This window comes from Polypterus senegalus, chromosome 6, assembly GCF_016835505.1.
Source record: "Polypterus senegalus isolate Bchr_013 chromosome 6, ASM1683550v1, whole genome shotgun sequence".
Taxonomy (NCBI): Eukaryota; Metazoa; Chordata; class Cladistia; order Polypteriformes; family Polypteridae; genus Polypterus; species Polypterus senegalus.
In genome coordinates, this window is record NC_053159.1 from 23,626,601 (window position 1) to 23,646,513 (window position 19,913).

The 19,913-nt window shown below is 42.6% G+C and overlaps 1 protein-coding gene across 2 annotated transcripts in view; it reads left to right on the forward strand.

Moving 5' to 3' along the window:
* The window catches only part of LOC120530872, a 55,434-nt gene extending 38,648 nt beyond the window's left edge, over positions 1-16,786 (forward strand). For both annotated transcript variants that reach the window (XM_039755592.1, XM_039755591.1), the window contains 8 exons: positions 1,503-1,589; positions 4,283-4,358; positions 5,616-5,752; positions 10,531-10,677; positions 11,158-11,244; positions 12,176-12,251; positions 12,475-12,551; positions 15,208-16,786. In XM_039755592.1, the coding sequence (XP_039611526.1) occupies positions 1,503-1,589; positions 4,283-4,358; positions 5,616-5,752; positions 10,531-10,677; positions 11,158-11,244; positions 12,176-12,251; positions 12,475-12,551; positions 15,208-15,276 (756 nt within the window). In that variant the 3' untranslated portion in view covers positions 15,277-16,786. The remainder of the gene's footprint in view (positions 1-1,502; positions 1,590-4,282; positions 4,359-5,615; positions 5,753-10,530; positions 10,678-11,157; positions 11,245-12,175; positions 12,252-12,474; positions 12,552-15,207) is intronic.
* The last annotated feature ends 3,127 nt before the right edge of the window (positions 16,787-19,913 follow it).

Sequence of the window (19,913 nt, forward strand, 5' to 3'; positions counted from 1 at the left end):
TGCTACTGGGTGATCGTCAAGGACTGAACTGGCACTGGCATTTAAGCATTAAAAGCTCCTGCACCCATGAACTGGACTGGCATTGACGTGTGGTCCCCGTTCATTCAAATGATGTGGCCGTTACAACACTGATACTCCCCTATGAAGCCTTGAAGTTTCTTCACCAACAATTCTCGTAGACCCCCAACATTTGGAAAGGCTATGCTGTATGACCCTAGCCAAGCATACTAGCACTGCTTTTTGACCTCTGATAATTCAAATGACACTTCACTTCCCTGGCACTGACTGACTGTGGACTAGCCTGGCATGACCCTGTGACTCAGCTATGAGGCCGACACACATCTCCAACTACCTAAGTGGCACTGCCCTCTGAGCCACAAATAATGACATGGACTTCCCCCCGTATCGTTTACACTGTCGTCATCCTTTGTCCCTAAACTAATAGAATAAAACTGCAGTCTGACACCCCCCCAGCTCTGCTCTGTCACTTCCAGCAGCCAAATCATCTGACACTATGGTGACACCAGCTACTAGGGTGACACCCTCTCTGTAATGGCACAGTTCTGCACTGCAGCTTCATCTAGTGGATGAGCACAGACTTAATACTGGATTGAAACTGCCCTGTAATGCCCCTGGTGTGGCTGGGCACTGAACTGACAACTCAAATGATTCTCATTTACGTATTTGAAAGACATTACTATAAACTACTGAATGGGCTCTTCTCTGGGATTTGTGAGACATTCCAGTGCCTGGAACGATTCTTCTGTGGCCACATATTCTGGCTCTGATCTTTGACAATTGGAGTCTCAGATGACCCCGATGCCCTAGCTTCACTACACATGTTAAAATATATAACTTTGAGGGATATGCAGGCACAATAGCTAGCCTTATGATTACACTGGCACCTTCTTTTGTCCCCTATAGGCTCTAATGACACTACCCTGTGATCCTTTGATAACCAGCCTGGCACTATCCTGTGGTCCTGAACTACAGTTTATGCCTGTTTATTAGACTGTCACCTACTTGACAGGTCCTTTGACTTCTGCGAACTTGACTAGTCGTGTCATTTTAACTCCTGTCTGCTGAAATGGCACTGCCCCATGTCCATTGACGGCAGCACAGTGCAGCTACGTGATTCTCAGGGGCTGCAGTGGTTACTGCTGTTCGAGTCCTCCAAACACGGTGGCCCTGCTGCCCCCAAAGCCTGGAATGTCAGTGCTCTGTGGTACTTGGAGACTGGCACTGTCCACTAATCCTTCAAAATGTATGTATTCATGCCTAATGGCTTGTCTTTCTTGCTAAACACTCAAATGAATTTATGAGTGTTTGTCGAATGTGCATATCAGATTAAAATAATAATCCTAGAGGTAAAGGACTGACAGCTAAGCCCCTCCTTCTTTTAAGTTTATGTGTTTGTGATCCTCCATGTGGGGGTTTGTCATTAACTGTAGGCTCAGGCTGGCTGAATGACACGCTCTCCTGCCTTTTCTGCTCTCTGTCAGGAAAAGAAAGAAGCCTACCTCGTCCTCTTTTCATTCCACTTGCTGATCCTGGAAGCTGACCACGCGACCAACAGATTCATTTACCAGGTATGTAAAGGTAACGTGACGGTCCACTCTAAAATTCACCAGCGGAGGGGAGCATGAATCTAACGCAGTGGCTGTTCATTTGAATCCTTTAACTCTTTGCAATTGGACTTGTCTTCCTGTTTATCCATTTGACCTGTACATTTAAAATCAACCAAAGGAATGAAACTCTTATTACTGATAAGAAAAGCTGGTCCTCTTGGGTGCATTTACTCAAGTGGAATTATTATTTGTGTTGTAAATTTCTGCCGATTTACTCTTTTCATGATAATGTGTTGGTGTCCAGGTTTTTGCATGTCGTCATATTGATTGGAATTGACAAACACGTCTTTTAACCTTTGTATACACGGACTTTCAACAGACACTCTTACGTACCTAGGGTCTTTAGAGTCCCAGCATATATTGAAATTTAATTCAAGCTACAAATAACCGTAACTGTCCAAACTTTTACTGAAACCGCCTCCCTGAAAATTTTTGTTCTTTTTAAAGTAATTTTAATACTTTATTATTTTTAATTTTTAGTATTTGTATATAATTATGCAACCATATTCTGCTACTTAGCGCAGTATTCACAGACCACATTTATATTTTTGTGATCTTTGCAATTTCGCTCCTGGCACAGTCTTTAGCGATGAGCTGTTTTGTAGTTCAGTTACAGTGATCCCTCCTCGATCACGGGGATTGCGTTCCCCGCGAAAGGTGAAAATCCGCAAAGTAAAAACCATACGTTTATATTGTTCTTTTTATATTGTCACGCTTGGGTCACAGGATCGCACAGAAACACAGGAGGTTGTAGAGACAGGGACTTTAAAACACTGCAAACAAACATTTGTTTCTTTTTCAAAAGTTTAAACTGTGCTCCATGACAAGACAGAGATGACAGTTCCGTCTCACAATTAAAAGAATGCAAACATTTCTTCCTCTTCAAAGGAGTGTGCGTCAGGAGCAGAGAATGTCAGAGAGAGAGAGAGAAAAGCAAACAATCAAAAATCAATAGGTGCTTTTTAGGCTTATAAGTATGCGAAGCACAGCGCGGGAAGCATATCGTAGTATTTCATTGAGGAGTTTTATTTAATATGTAATACATGCTCTGATTGGGTAGCTTCTCAGCCATCCGCCAATAGCGTCCCTTGTATGAAATCAACTGGGCAAACCAACTGAGGAAGCATGTGCCATACATTAAAAGACCCATTGTCCGTAGAAATCCGCGAACCAGTGAAAAATCCGTGATATATATTTAGATATGCTTACATTTAAAATCCGCGATGGAGTGAAGTTGCGAAAGTCGAAGCGCGATATAGCGAGGGATCACTGTATACTGAACATAATCTGTCTACTTTTGCTTATCTAAGAACCTATTTCAGGTGGTGTGACTTGTACAGTGTGCCTCTCAATCTCTCTCTAATTTGTTATCTGCTATCCACCACAGTACACTCTTAAGGACCTCCTATGCTGATAAGTCTTAGTGGCACTTCTTTTCGTATCTCTTATCTCTCTAAACTCATAAACACCTAAATAATGAGAAACACGATAGAAACACAGCTGTAATAACACCTTCCAGGCTTTTTGTGCATTTTTACTTCTGAAATGACTGGTTTCAGGTAACATAACTTATGCTATTTCAATTCGTGCAGAAGCAGCAGCTGCTGGCCATCTTCACCTTCGTTCATTGCCAAATATCCTCCTGGGGACAAATAAAATTCTATCTATCTATCTATCTATCTATCTATCTATCTATCTATCTATCTATCTATCTATCTATCTATCTATCTATCTATCTATCTATCTATCTATCTATCTATCTATCTATTTCATCCCAAGCTCTGCTCCTCTACACTTTCCTTCCCACATCATTTATAATCTGATGGCACCAGAAGTATCCCTCTGCACTGAATCTCTCTCTGACTTTGAATCTGTTATCTGTGAAAGGGCTTGCTCTTCTGATAAGTACCACAGAATTTCTTTTCTTATATCTTACCTCTCTAAAGTCGTAAATGCCTACGTAAAAAGTAATAAGACAGAAATGCAGCTCTAATGAACATATAGAGATACAAAGAAAAATGAATTTTGCTCAAACACTGTTACCAAACACAGCACTTAAAATGCGCATCTAAACAACACTTTATCGCATCTGGGGTTGCCAGTGACCCTATTGGTTTTAGATAAATAAATGATCATATTAAAATAATTGTAGACTATTTTGGCATATTTGTGATATAAAATTGTTGCACATGAAATTAATAAGGTGTGCCTGGGGAATTGTGTCCATACTGTACCATTTGACCCCATTAGAACTATAAACATGATGTCACGGGTTGATAACGACCCAAGATATGTATAGAAGAGTTAAAAGAGGACAGAGGCCACCACAGTTACACAGTATGGTATCAGACAGAAAGCTGGGTTACCAATTAAATAATAAGTTCAATTAGACTCTTTAATAAGCCTCTGGTTACAGGACTGGATAGACAGAAATCCTACATCTATGAGGCCCCCATCAATGGAGGTAAGTTACTGGCCTTCTACAATAAGACCCCCAGCCTCCCATAACTTTCTGCTGACTTCATTTTTAGATGATGTCAGGTGTATCTCTTCAGACGGATTGGCCAAGTAGTACTATATACAAATAATGGCTGCTTTCTGTATATCTAGAGTGTAAGTGGGGCTTTGTAACAAGAGGCTTCTCTTTGTGTCAGGGAACCCTGCCGCTTTCTGGAATGTCTGTGGAGGAGGTGCGGAAAGACAATGTGGTCAACATGTTTACAGTCTCTTGTAAGTATGAAACACCTCACTGCTGCCCTTACATTTGATTTAAATGAACAATGAGGAGACAAGGAAATGCTCTTATGGTCCAAAATGTTCATCAACATCAGATGAGAGTTTTTATCTGGAACTAAAACATCATTTCCTTGCCAATAATCATCCATCCAGCCATACTTACAGCCATTCATTAATGCATCCATCCATCTTCTATCCACTTACCAATCCATCCATCTATACATCCATCCATCTTTTAATCCCTTTAGTCGTCCACTTATTTATCAAGACACTCATCAACCCCCATGTTTAGATATTAACCAGTCTATCAATTCCCCAATCTATCCACTCCTTCATCCATCTAATCACCCACCCTGCCATTCATCAATCGACCAGACCAACTGTCCAATCATCTCTCCATCTGTCTAGTCAGCTATCCACCCCTCCATCCAGTCACTCATTCATCCATCCATTTGTCCATCCATCCTTCCACTCATTTTCTACTCATTTTATCTGTCCCACCCTTTCATAGCCCATCCCATTGCCCCATTTCAGGTAATCCCCAGTATTTCAGGTTTGGTCTGTCCATCAAGTTTTTCACTCGCATTACAATGATGCCATTAAAATGTCATTAATGAATGGTATATGGCACTGAGCACTTGGCACTGACGATAGGTTTGAACTTGATGCGCCCCTTAGTGGATCTGACTAGCAAACAATTTACAAGCACAAAGAATGTGCATTCTTCTCATATGTGTTATTTACCTCTGACAAAGGTCCAAATGTATATACTGTATACAGAATAAACAACTATATTCATAATTTAAAGATTATACGGATGGTCATTTCAAACAAGAACTTTATGATATATAAATATAGCAAGCTAAATTTTCAAACTCCTCCATAATGGACGGGTTGTACCATTCAGGGTTCCTTTGTGCCTCGTGCCCTTTGCTGATGGGATAAGCTGCAGCTCTCTAGATCTCTGCACCAAATAACGGATGACTTATAGTTGGATGTGGCAATAGTTGAACTTGAAACTGTAACCCAATTATTGCTTAAATTATGATGATGCTTATAAAGAATTTGGTTATGATTGAAATAACTAGGAGATATTTACATTTAGATAACAAGTGGGAGGAAATGGTGTGGTGAATTAGTAATTTAAAATTATCTTCTGTGCTGCATACATTGGTGCAAAAACATGAGCTGACATTGCACACAACGTGACAGTTTGGCACTGCTATGAAATTTAATGCTTTGCTTCTGCAGGTCCAATGGTGGATGCCAGGATAGTCATTTGCACCAGTGCTTCTGAGCTGCAGGTATGGCTGCAAAAGACTGAAGAGAGGATCCAGAAAACCAGCAATCAACAGAGCAGCATTACCCACAGTGTCCTCTCTTATCTGGTATGTCACCATTGAAGGTTCCTTTATGTTGGATTACTTTGATTATGGGTGGTCAAAGTCCAGAGAAATAATGAGAGAGTCTGACCCTGAGCACTTCAGTAGGGAAAAAAGGTTTTTGGTAAGCCAGCTAGGCTTGAGCTGCTGCTATGAAGGTAAAGGTCCCTTCTCTCTGGCTGTACAACAAGCAACTTGCATTTACTTATGGGGATCAGCACCGACTTCGTATGACAGATCATGACATCTTACAATTTCCATAGTCCAAAACTCATGCTTTCCTCCATTTCTCTTTGAGGGCATACCCCAGAATAACAAAGCAAAATATTTATGAATTTTTGCAAATCGAAACTGAAATATTACACTGACACAAGTATTCAGATCCTTTACTCTCAGTTACTCTTAGTCCTTCGTCTGTCTGTTGCAACATGCTTCACACACCTGAATTTGGGAATTTTCTGCCATTCTTCTCTGTAGATCCTCTCAAGCTCTGTCAGGTAGGATGAAGATTATCATTGGACAGCTCTTTTTAGGTCTCTCCAGAAATGTTTGATTGGGTTCAAGTCTTGGTTTAGGGAAATCCCCAGAGTTGTCTTCAAGCCACTCCTGTGTCGTCTTTACTTTGTGCTTAGGGTCATTATCCTGAACTTCTGGCCCAGTGCGAGGTCCGGCGAGTTCTCAGCAGGTTCTTGTAGAAAGAGATCCAGGCTCTGCTACATTTCAAATGAATAAATAATGTCAACACTCGTGTCTTCAGGTGGGGCGTGGTAGTGTGGCAGGGGCAGCTTCAGTACGAGATGTGGGAGTGAGTGGTGGACCAGCAATTCGTGCACACTTGCAGGAAATGCCTGAGACCCTAATTATCGCTGGAGCCATGATTGCCACAGCTGTGAGTTTAATGCACTGCTATTCAACATGACAGATTATCAGATCAAGCAAGCCTGCATCCTACTGCTAACCTCCCACCTTATCCAAACCCCCTGCTGTCCCATGTCTGCCATCCTGGTGTTACATACTTCCTTCACTGCTGCTCTTGTTTCCTTCTGGACAAGGTGGACAAGCTTCGCGCTTTGCTGTATTGTGGCCTGGGGAGACTGCCTAACTCTGCTCGTCCCGGTGCCCCTATTCCGCCCACTATCCTGTGCCATAGCATCGACTCTGCTAATTCCAATTGCCTTCCATTTCCTACATTTGTGAATTTCAATGCCTACAAGGAGACTTTGAAGTCTCTTTATTGCAGTCCTTCTCTTGGGTTAGACACCTTAGACCAGGGGTCTTCAACTAAAATCTATCGAGGTCCAGTCAGAGAAAATTTCTTGAAGCAAAGGTCCGGTCCGTCTGAAGATCATGTTGTCTAACTATTTAGTATCATGTCTATTTAAGTAGCCTAGTAGTTGTATCAACATCTGCATGTAATTAATACTAGACTTTCAAATCAAATTAGTTTAGTACAATTCATAATCCTTTTGACAATATTTATTTTCAAACACAGAACTGAACATTTATGTATGACTGCAAATATGTACTTTTTTGTTCTGTCAGTGTATAATTTCCTCTTTAATTTAATAAACAAAAGTAGGGCTGCACTTCAAAATAAGACAAAAATAAATTATGAAAACTGTGCATGCTTAAATAAAGTGCTAAACTTCAGAAGAATACAAAAGGAATGGAGAAAAAGCTTAACATTTCCCCTTTTCTGTTTCACATTTTGACTCAAGTCTCAACCAATTTCACAGATAACAAATCTCAACACATCTTAACAATGTAACAGGTTTAAATGCCCATTTTCTTCCCCTCTTATATTCATTGCCACACTTTTGAACATATGAGACACACAGGTTTTGTGTTTCCAGTGGGAGGTATGAACAGAAATGAGTTTGTCCATTCTGGATTAAATACCCTATTTTCGCTGTCCACTTTCCTTCTTTTAGAGAGCGCCATTTGCTCCGTATATTTCTGTCCCTTTCGCCGTGTCACTCGTCTCTTCTTTATCCAGCACAGTCTCACAGTATCTCTCAGTAGTCTTTATTTTTATCGCTACATTTCTTTAGAACGTTTCGGTTCCTGACCTTGCCTCTAACACACGTTTCACTATCTTTCTTCTTTTCGACCGTATCTCTGAAAAATCCCTCCTCTGTTTGCGTACATGGATTCGTAAAACAACGTTCACCGACTAGAATCCGCAGACTTGATTGGATGAGAGGTATCACGTGAAATGGCTTTGCGCGTATACTGTGTATTTCCTCACCATTACCGTAAAGATTAAAAAAGCTGCGCCGGGTAAAAATAGAAGCGCCCCATCATGTTTAAATGATAACCTTTTGTTTTGGCTGTAAGTCAAGGTCCGTATGAGACAGCTTTGCGGTCCGGATGCGGACCGAGGTCCGCCTGTTAGTGACCTCTGCCTTAGACTCTTCCATGATGCTATTAACCTCCTTAGTGTTAGACCTGAACACCACTTGGGTTGTGAAATCATTTATTAAATGCCCCGAGTGTCAATTGGGCAACTGTATAGATGTGTCTTGCATAAGTGTTAGACCTGAGTGCTACTCGGGGCAACAGTACAGGCAAGTCTTGTGTAAGCGCCAGGCCTGAGCATTACCCAGGCAACAGTGTAGACACATCTTCGCCTAGCCTCATTAAAAAAAAATGTTTTTCAGGTGTTGCATGCTCTGGATGGTGAGACGAGCAGTGATGTTGAGGAGCCTCTCATTAACAGTGATGGCAAAGTGAATCTGTTCTCAGGGAGTGAAACTGAAATGGATAGTGAAACCAAAAGTGATGCTCGCGTTTGGGTCTCTATTGACCCTGCTTCAAATAAACCAGCACTACCTCATTTTGATTTTGTGGGGCAGCCAGAAATAAAAGTGAACGTTGACAGCAAAGATCCCCTTAGTTACTTGAAGTTATTTCTTGATGATGACGTGATTGAAAGAATTGAGATATGCTGTTATGCAGAACAATGTTGGGTAGATGACCGTGGACCTAAACAATACCACACAAAAGGCAGACTTTGACAGTATGTACCAAGGGTGGGCAAAGTCAGTCTTGGAGGGCCGCAGTGGCTGCAGGTTTTTGCTCCAACCGAGTTGCTTAATTAGAAAACAATTCTTGCCAATAATTCAATTTCATGGCTTGTTAGTTGCTTTAACTCTGCCATGTCAGGCCATTCTTATATCCTAGAGCTGGTGCTCCTAGAAGTCTAAAATGAAGGAGTAATTCTCAGTCCTTCACTTTTTTCTTTTCACTCTCCTTCAGAGTATTTAATTAAACCCAACAGTGCATGATAAATACACTAAGGTGTAAATAGTAACAAGCTAATTGGAGAAATGCTGGTTTCTTTTGTCATTTATCATCTTATTGCTAATAAGGAGCAATTAAAAAATGGGAATACAGCAGTTTAAGACTAAAATAAGCAATAAGGGCTCAAACTCTTAACGAGCGAGACAACTGAAAGCATTTGATAAGATGCCACATGAGAGGCTGGGCCGCTGCTATTTTTAATATATATAGATAGGAATATAAGTAACAAGCTGGTTAAGTTTGCAGATGATACAAAGACAGATGGACTAGCAGATAATTTGAAATCCGTTATATCATTACAGAAGGACTTGGATAGCATGAAGGCTTCGGCAGATTTGTGGCAGATGAAATTTAATGTCAGTAAATGTAAAGTATTACACATAGGAAGTAAAAATGTTAGTCTGAATACACAAAGGGAGGTCTGAAAATTGAGAGTATACCATATGAGAAGGATTTAGGAGTCATAGCTATCAACTTCCCAACAGTGTTCAGAAGCCATTAAGAAGGCTAACAGAATGTCAGGTTATATAGCGCCTTGATGTGTGGAGTACAAGTCACAGGAGGTGCTGCTCAAACTTTATAACACACTGGTGAGGCCTTATCTGGAGTACTGGGTGCAGGTTTGCTCTCCAGGCTACAAAAAGGACATAGCAGCACTAGAAAAGTCCAGAGAGGAGCAACTCGGCTGATTCCAGGGCTACAGGGGATGAATTAGGAGGAAAGATTAAAAGAGCTGAGCCTTTACAGTTTAAGGAAAAGAAGATTAAGAGATGACCTGACTGGAGTGTTTAAAATTATGAAGGGAATTAGTACAGTGGATCGAGACTGTTATTTTAAAATAAGTTCATCAAGAACACAGGGACAGAGTTGGAAACTTGTTAAGGGTAACTTTTGCACAAACATTAGGAGGTTTTTCTTTACACAAAGAAATGATAGCGAAATAAGCGACCAAGTAATGTGGTAGACTGTAAGACTTTAGGGTTTTTCAAAACTCAGCGTGATATTTTTTTAGAAGCATTAAAAGTGGATAGGACTGGTGAGCTTCGTTGGGCTGAATTAAAATTAATTCAAAAGAAGTCAATTAGCAGCACCAACCGTCCACTAATTAAGAAAAGTGTTGTTGAATGAAAGCCTGCAGCCACTGGGGACCTCCAGGACCGGAGTTGGGGATGCCTGCTCTAGATTGCCTCTTCCTCTTGCATGATTTAGCTCAATCATCACATCGTCATCTCATAACAGGTTTAAGTTTCGAGTTTGGGATTTTCTGTCCAGCCGTTTTAGCTGTAGACCGTCCTCAAGAAACTGTGACACACAGACACACAGACAAAGCAAAAGCAAAGCAAAAATGAAGCACATTACCGAAGAAATCGTCAGGAAGCGTGGCAGTGTTTTTTACTTCCTGGTTAGCCATTTTGATCCCTTCCTGAATGAATTTCAATTCATTCTCCCCTTTTGGATGTTCTCTTTCTCTCGTTCTACAGCTTCCATGTAATGAAAAGTGGAAAAAGCAGGAGCTGAAGAGATACCTCCTGCACAGTCCAATCGAGAACTGGGAGGGCAGTGCCATCCAGCACCTGGGAGAGATTGTCTACCTGTCACTGGTCCAGATCTCCAGCTTCAAGGGAGAAGTAAGAATGTCACCCACTGGGTAGATATGGTGCTTTGGGGTGGGGTCATTTGTGGATAACACACTACACATGGAACCTGAAGTTTTCAGGTGTAGTGTGTGAGCCTCGAGTGAGATACTCAGCCTGACTTGGAGAAGCAATTGACCCTTCTGCCTATTGATTGTACACTGTTAAAAAATGAAGGGAATGCTTACCACAGTCTAATACCAAGTCAGTGAAGCTTCAGTTAGGAAGCCCAAGCGATAGTGAATCAACGTCACCAGCTTTGGTGCAAATGAAAGTGACAACCAGTGCACTAGAGAAGCAACAGCAAGACACCTCCAAACAAGGAATGGTGGAGACAGACAATTGTTCTTTCCTTATCCTGCCTGACTGATTCTTCTCTAGTTTTGTGTTTTGCTAGCGTCCTTGTCACTACTGGTAGCATGAGGCAGATGTTGGTAGTCACTCACAAGAAGCTGCTTTTTGCTCTATTTGCAGAGAAATCAAGAGCGGCTCCTCATCTTGTTTCCCAGTGAAATCATTTTCCTGTCCACCGACGTCCAACGTTCGAGGCTTATTTATCAGGTAAGAGTTTTTCTTCCACCCGTGCAGTTGTTTGTGTCGAGCACTGAAGGAGAGGTGAAGAGCGGTGGCCTGTCAGCGAGTGTTGCAGTAGCAAGAAGTTACCAGCAGAGGGTGCACTCTGCCCACATTTCCAGCAAGATGCCCAAAGGCCACCACAAGTGTCATTCTGCACATGCATCATCTTTATTTTGTGGAGAAATTAGTTATTACATTACAATTATTATTATTATTATTATTATTATTATTATTATTATTATTATTTAACAATAATCTTATTTCTAAACAAACCCAAAATCATTTTCCAAATGTTTGGTTATCCAGACTTGCTGTTTGGAGGTAAATGACCCCAGAGGACATCTGGCTTTGCTGATAAAGTCAGCAATCCACCTACTCTCTGAACCAATTGAATCAAGGTATTGGTAATTATGGGGTCCTTAGTTTTCAAAACAGACAACCTCAAACAAAATCAAAACATCAGACAGTATTACAACTTGTTTTGTACAGTTTATACTACTCTACCTTTCGTAATTTAATAAAGGCACAATGTGGAAAAAGACATTGGATGACACTCTTTTTGTCTGACGTGACCCCGGCTCTTTGTCACTCGTCTCCCTGAGGTATAAAAGTCCCAATACTGGCAAGTGAAGAGCTGAAGGAATGCACTCTTCTTCACTCCACCGGTGGAAAATGCAGATTAGGTTTGGGTGGACCAAACATGGCAGATGATACTTTCCAGACAGATTCTTGTTTGAAGAGGGTCCAAGGTGGCTAATGAAAGTTTTGTTGAAAAGAGGGACAAACAGGAGACTTGTCATTGTGCAGTGAAGTGCAGGGCATCACAAAAGAGTGAAAGTCAGGAGAAACCGGGGCGTCCTAACAGCAGTTATTATCATCTTGGTGTGCTCCTCAAGTGCTTCTGTCTCACTTTCAGGGTCGGCTCCCCTTAAAGTCTATTAAAGCATTGGAGAAATCTGCATTACCTGGCCGGCTGGAGTTTGAACTTTCCGGTGAGTGGAGATTTATGAGTAGCAGTCTAATAGATCTGGAGGGCTCATTTAGCGAGATCCATAGCTTTGTGCTCAGCTGGACATTTATAGACAGATGATGAATGGTGTCTTTCGCTGTTGCCTTTGGGACATTTCCCACCTTTGGGTCTGTTTCCTCAGACTCTCTTTTATGAGGTGACAACCAGGATTTTACATGAATTCCTATTTTTATTTAACTTTGTAGGTACCATGATGGATGCAATGCTCATCCGCTGTTCTTCTTCAGAAGATTATGAAAATTGGATTTTCCGGCTTCAGCAGGTGGGAAAATTTTACTAAGATTAATTGTTTTTTTTTGTTTTGAAGGAACCTATCACAGCCCCGCAATGATTCCTTATATTTGATACGTGTGATGATCACAGTTGTTCATGAAAAGAAGAAAGTTTTTATCAACTTCTGTCAGTTTCACAATGTGTAATATACTGCATGATACTGTGAAATTTGCTAAATTATTAATAATAGCTTTACTTTAAAGAGGTGTTCATCTATGCTTAAAGCAGGGGGTTCTTAGCCTTCTCTGAGATCACATCTTGAGTGTCCAGGTTAATGGCGTATGGCTGTGGGTTTGTCTTTGGGACCTTAGCTATGTCTGATGATATCTGCTTTCTTTGAAATTGAAGACGGCGTAGCTTAAAGAAGGTGGCAGTGTAGGCATGCCTCAATCAAGCGCTTTGCTGGTCTATGATACAGACCATGTGATGGCAGAGGTTTGGGGCATTCCAAATTCTAAATAAATAATTTGGGCATCCCAGAGAGTGCTGGTGCACGTGTGTTCATGTATATGCCGCTTGAGGTTAATTGGGGTGCTTGGCTGACCACACACGTGTACATGTGAATGGATAGGTCAAGTGCTTCATTCACACCTGAGAGCAAGTGGAGGACAGCACCTGCACCCAATCGGTTCTATAAAGGGAGTCTACACTGTGAAACAGGGGGATGAAGAAAAAAGAGTGAGAGACACAGAGAGAAGAACAGTGAGAGAGAGTAGGAGGACAGTTCATTTAGTCATTTAGGGAGGGAAAGGATGACAGAGACGGCAGAATCGGGAGAAGCCAGCATGTAGTAGAGAGGAGGCAGGCAGCCAGGTAGAGAGCTCTAAGGAGAAGCTTGAGGGAGAAGAAGAGGATTATTTATTTATGGATTATTTGAGGTACGGAACCTTTGGACACTGTCAGAAATAAAAGCACCACTTCTTGCTTACTTTGTGTATTCTCATTTGCCTGGCTCATCCTCGGGTATGTTAATGACAGTTCAAGTGGCTCCCAGAAGCAGCCTTGGAGTGTGGAGTCAACCCGGGCTGTCGGAGAACAAAAAATTGGGGAGGTAGTGTCAAGAATCACAAGAGCTTCAATCTGCGGTCCAAAGATAAGCGGTCAGAGTGATTTATAAGTCTGAATTTAGCTCATGATGAGTGAGGATACTTTATAGTGGACTGTATCAGTATACTGCTGCTGGATTATGTGAATTTCCCCTTGGGATTAATAAAGTATCTATCTATCTATCTATCTATCTATCTATCTATCTATCTATCTATCTATCTATCTATCTATCTATCTATCTATCTATCTAGATAGCTACCTATGAAAGGCACTATATAATAGATAGATAGATAGATAGATAGATAGATAGATAGATAGATAGATAGATAGATAGATAGATAGATATCCAAACACACTTTGGTCTGAACTCACACCAGAAAGGCTCAAAGGAAGACAATTTAAAGAGAAGGATAAACTTTTGACTTGACTGGCCCAGTTATGCAGACGTATTGCTGCTGATATATCAGAGCCCCCATTAGTGTTTCTTGACACACATCTGCTGTATAATTCATTGGCTGATTGTCCTCAGTGTCAGTGTGTCACAGAGAGGCTGTGCAGTGTTGTTCACAATGCCACTTAGTTTTATTTATATTCTCTCCTCCAGGGGGTCCAGAGTGTGTCCCCTAACTGAGCCTGCCCTTTTAATTAGCCTGTTGATTCTGTGGGCCTCTCTTGAAGTGATGTCACCAGCCCAGCACACCACAGAGACTTTCCAACCAGACAGACACACAGAGACTTGTCCTTTCATGAGGGTGGATAAGCTGATATCTGCCCATCCTGTAGTTACTCTATGTTGGATGTATTCAATATTAACATTTACTGTGCAGTGTGTCTGTTTGGTTGGTATGTCTGTGTTACATGCCATTTGGTACAGGATTCGAAAAAGCAGAGCTAATGTTTGTGATGCCCCATCTGTTGGATAACAAACATATAGCAATCGGGCAGGCACACAGACACTTATCCTATTATTAAGGTGGATATTTTGATTTCCTCCTACATCCTAAAGACATGCATTGCTCTTAACTGTCCCAGCATGGGAGCAAAAGTGCATGTGCCCTGGGGTTGACTGGCAACCTTCTGCACTGCTAAGTCCCACCTTATGCACATTTACTGCCATGATGATCGGCAATTTGCATCAGCCAGACTATGGAAGAGTGGGGTTCGGAAAAGGGGTGATGGGGTGAACCTGAGAGACTTGCGATGACTGCCCCGTGCTGCATAATGAGATGAGTGGCCTCTTGCTCAGCTTCCTAATTTTGTAATCTCAGGTTAGGACATTCTGTACAGGAAAAAGCTAAAGCAAACAGATGTCTCAAATTCCAGTAAGTGAAACTACAAGCTGTTACTCCTTTCCTGCTCACTCTATTTATGTTTGAAAGCAGAAATTCTTTAAAACACTTCAGAAACTGATGAGCTTGTACAAAACCAGGCTGCTGCAGCTCAGATTGTAATCGTTGAACCACAATCGATGATATACAGCATGATCTGCTTTTGCACGCTACGTGAAGATGATTCTGGGAGGAAGGGGTGAGGTCAGTGCAGGGCAGGTCTTGATGATGTGATATTCATGTGAAACCTTGTCTTCTTGCCTCCCACAGCCTGAAGAGATGTTCAACACCTTAACAGATGAGCCTCCACCATTGATACCTAAGAAGAGGAGAAGCTAGAGCTTGAGAACAACATCTATCAGGAGGCCAAATATCGAGAAAGTCTACAGGCACCCTGGGCCTGCTAATAGCGTCTTGAGAGACTGGAGAATGCTCGGCTAATGGAGGACTGAACCCTGAGGAGCCATTACGTGCAGCTTACAGCAATGGGCCTCTCAGTAGCACCTTATCAAGATGTCACGTGGGCTGAGAACTTCCCCACAGACTGAACATCAATGCACGCCAGCTTCCTTTCAGTGTCTGACAAGTGCTTTGCTCTGCCGTAATTACTCTTAGCTAATTGCAAATTTACCACTATTGGGACTTGTGTCTCCCACCGTCACTTCCAAGTGGCTCTTCTCCACAAACTTAAAGAAAGTTACAGGATGGGAGATGCAGGTCTCAGTAGGCACCGCCAAACCGAAAGTCCTCCAGAGTCCTGTGCCAATTTCATTTCGATGAAAACCGTGTGGATTTACAGCGCAGCTTTGTTGAGGCCTAAGAAAGTGACGGGATGGAACGTGAAACTGAAGAATCAGAAGAGGAGAAGAATACAGACAGAGGGTGTGCTGTGGTCCTTCTCAGATGCCTGGTGGAGAATGTTGACCCCCATTGCCAAGACTTTGAATAGCAAACAAACATGGCAATAAAGGCTCAGTGGATCACTTCAGAAAGAAAAATAAGTAACAATGGAGCTGCTCCTTTATTTGACATTTCATGTCTTTGGGTAATCCATGTAAAGAGAATTAGTGCTCTGTATAAAAAGTGGAAAGCCTTAAAAATTGTAAAATTTCCTTCACTTCGAAAAACTACACATCACATACAGTGTCCATGAAAAACGTAGTCAGCTCCCTTGGAAGCCTTCACATTTCGTTGTTAAACATCATTGAGTCACAGTTGAATGCATTTGCCTTTTTTGATAGGAGAAAAAGATGATTGAATGCCAAAATGAAAGAGACCTCTGCAGAGTGGTCTACACTAATTACAAATACAAAACACAGAATTGTTGGCCACATACGTTTTCAGCCCCTTCAAGTCAGTTGTGACAGATGCCACACGAGGATGGCAACCTGGCTGGTGTTGTACTGAGAACCTTACTCAGCTGGGATGCCCACGGTGTGGAAGGACAGGAGAAGACAGTTTGCAGAGGGCATTGTCTCCCCCGAATGTTGGTTGGCAGCCCATCTGGGTTGCTGCGTCGCCATGGATTCGCACAGGGCATCTTGGGAATTGGAACTGGCGTTTGTGAGTTGAGCCCTGTTGGGTTCTGTGGGTGCTTCCAGTGATTGCTGAGGGGACTGGAGAGCCCTGCTGTGTTAGGCTCCTGGAAGTGCTTCTCACGTTACATAAACAGAGCAGCGCTGCTTCGACTGGGGAGCCAGAGTCAGGAGGGGGAGAACAAAGCATGTGATAGGAGCAGATGAGAAGAAGACAGGGAAATGGAGTATTGCTGAGTGCTGTAGTTGTAGTATGGGAAGCTATTCCTTATAAGAGTTTCACACCACAATAAAAACCCTTTGCAAACACCAAACTTGTGTCCGAGCTGGTGTGTTGGGAGTTTGGGAAGCCCTAGCACCCTCTAGTTACCTCACAGTATGTGGTTTGAATGTGGACCCCAATGCCCCAGTGCAGTGACAGGGACATGTGCTGTAAAAATGGCTTCATCCTCCAGATGAGACATAAAACCGAGGTCCTGATTCTCTGTGGTCATTAAAAATCCCTGGGCATCTTTTTTAAAGAGTAGGGAGTATCTCGATCTCTAATTGGCTATCTCTCTCACCCCCTAATCATCCCCTATCTCTAACTGGCTATCTCTCTCACACCCCTTAATCATCCCCTATCTCTAATTGGCTATCTCTCTCACCCCCTAATTATCCCCTATCTCTAATTGGCTATCTCTCTCACCCCCTAATCATCCCCTATCTCTAATTGGCTATCTCTCTCACCCCCTAATCATCCCCTATCTCTAACTGGCTATCTCTCTCACCCCTTAATCATCCCCTATCTCTAATTGGCTATCTCTCACACCCCCTAATCATCCCCTATCTCTAATTGGCTATCTCTCTCACCCCCTAATTATCCCCTGTCTCTAACTGGCTGTCTCTCTCACCACTTCAAAACCTAACAACTAATGTATGGTGAGCATACTGGTGCAAATTGGCTGCTGTTCCATCATCCAGATGTATGCTGCACATTAGTGGTGGTTGAGGTTGCTCCACACTCACCGTGTAAAGCACTACACAGGTAGTCCCCAGGTTACGGACATCCAACCTACGACTTACGAACAGGGCCGCACCTGCGATGCATGCTCCTCAGTAACTGCCGCTCTGTCATCTTCGGTCTGGGGACGCTGCAAGCGGTGGCTGGAGGGGGGTGATTTTGCTGCCCGCGCAGTGTAGTGTCCCTTGGGCGGCTCCCAGCGGCAAAAATTGACCCATGGTCCATAGTCACTGGGGCCACAGCTATCGTTCGTGTGCAGGACAGAGGCTTGATGGAGCGGAGGGGGATGTTTCACGTGTTCATTCTCGGTGGGTGGACGCTGCAGGCAGCATACTGTAGTGGAGGTGACTGTGTGGTGGGCGAATGGTGAACCACCCCTCGCTGCCCCTATTCATTCTCAATAGCAAGCCTGCTTGTACTGTTATGCACATAGCAGGAAGTTTGTTCTCTTGTCAGTACATCAGACGTGTTGACGACGGGTGCCTTCTTGTTGTGATAGCATGTACAGTGCTGTGCAGAAGAGCTCATCTTAACCTTTTGTCTTCACCTTTCAAGAATGTCTCTGAAACACAAATCTGATGCAAGTGCTGGTGATACAGTAAAGAAGAGAAAAACCATCACCATTGAAAATAAAGTGTAAATAATAAAAAAGTCAGAGAGGTGAAACTCCATCATTCATTGGCAGAGCACTTGGTTACAGTCGGTCAACAATAGCATTTATTAAAATAATGTACCTGTTCCGACTTACATACAAATTCAACTTAAGTACAAACCTACAGTCCCTATCTCATACGTAACCCGTGGACTGCCTGTATAAATGTAAAGAATTATTATTAGTCGTATGTAAAAGACATCTTTGGCAGCCATGACAGCCTTCAGCCGGTCTGCACAGGCGTTTGTCTCTATCAGCTTTGCACATCTGGCCATTGTCTTTCCTTCTCCATTCTTCTTCTTCTTTGCAGGACATGCTCACCCTCTGTCAGGTGTCATGGTGGTCCTGAGTGAACAGCCTTTTTCAATCCAGCCACAAATTCTCAATAAGACTGAGATCTGGACTCTGACTTGGCCTCTTTTTTGCACATCTCATATTTTGCATAAAGGTTACAGTCCTTATTGTGTAATGTGAGCGTAGCACACAAAAGTGGCCAAGGGCATACCTCATTCAGGTACTCATTGGTTCCTAAAAGCAAAGTTCTTGTGGTGGCAATGTGCCTATAGAGGTATTACCAGTGCATTGCATCAGGCCTTGACCAATTTATGTGAAAATTATGCTTGCAGATTTTAGTTAAGTATGGTAAACCATCATCCCTCAACAGCTTGTACAAAAGTGGTCCTCAGAGGGTTTGAATACCTGTGTAACTAATTTTGGTCTTTTTGACCAACAAACCCCAGGCTGTAAGGTTTTCCACACCATCATTGTGAATAGAGGGGCACTACGAGGCTGTGTGAGGAACCCACTACTTTATACCCTGATGGCGCACAACTGTGTATACAATTGATACCACAATCGTGCGCCTCTTTACAAACATGATATAGGAATGAATTAGAGTTCCGTGCCACCTGCTGCCAGGACAGTGATGTTATTGACCTTAGAAAGACTCAAGCCTTTTCACACGTCCTTTTATATTAATGACTCAGTGGTGGAGGCAGTGCCCAGTTTTAAACTTCTAGGTATTTACATTTCTAAAGCTGTTATCGTACAAGTTAGAAAAGACACAACAGTCTATCTAATTTCTGAGGATTCTACAAAAAGCTGGTCTTCCACTCCTCATTCTTACCAGGTGTCCCATTGAGAGCATCCTGCCATGAAATTTGTCTCAGGCATTTTCTTGAAGAATAAGTGGTCCACAGTCAGTCAGTCATTATCCAACCTGCTATATCCTAACACAGTGTCACGGGGGTCTGCTGGAGCCAATCCCAGTCAGCACAGGGCGCAAGGCAGGAAAATACCACAGGCAGAGCACCAGCGCACCGTAGGGCACACACATACCCACACACCAAGGACAATTTAGGATCACCAATGCACCTAACCTGCATGTCTTTGGACTGTGGGAGGAAACCCACGCAGACTCGGGGAGAACATGCAAACTCCACGCAGGGAGGACCCGGTAAGCGAACCCAGGTCTCCTTACTGTGAGGCAGCAGCGCTACCACTGCGCCACCATGCCACCCAAGTGGTCCACATATCAACAAAATTTGTCCATGTTGTTTCATGAGGACAGAGAGACAGACATGACTACCACAATAGGTGCTTTGTGAATTATATGTGTGAACATGCCTAAAAAAAGGAGATATTGTTACTGGATCATTTTTGGCTAGAGTGAAGCAAGGCATGATGGGAGCAGCACTTATGGAGTATGTTGACTGTGTGCAAAAAAAAAGAAGAAATCAGCTCCACTTAACACACAATGTGTTAAAAATGAGCCAGTGACCAAAGA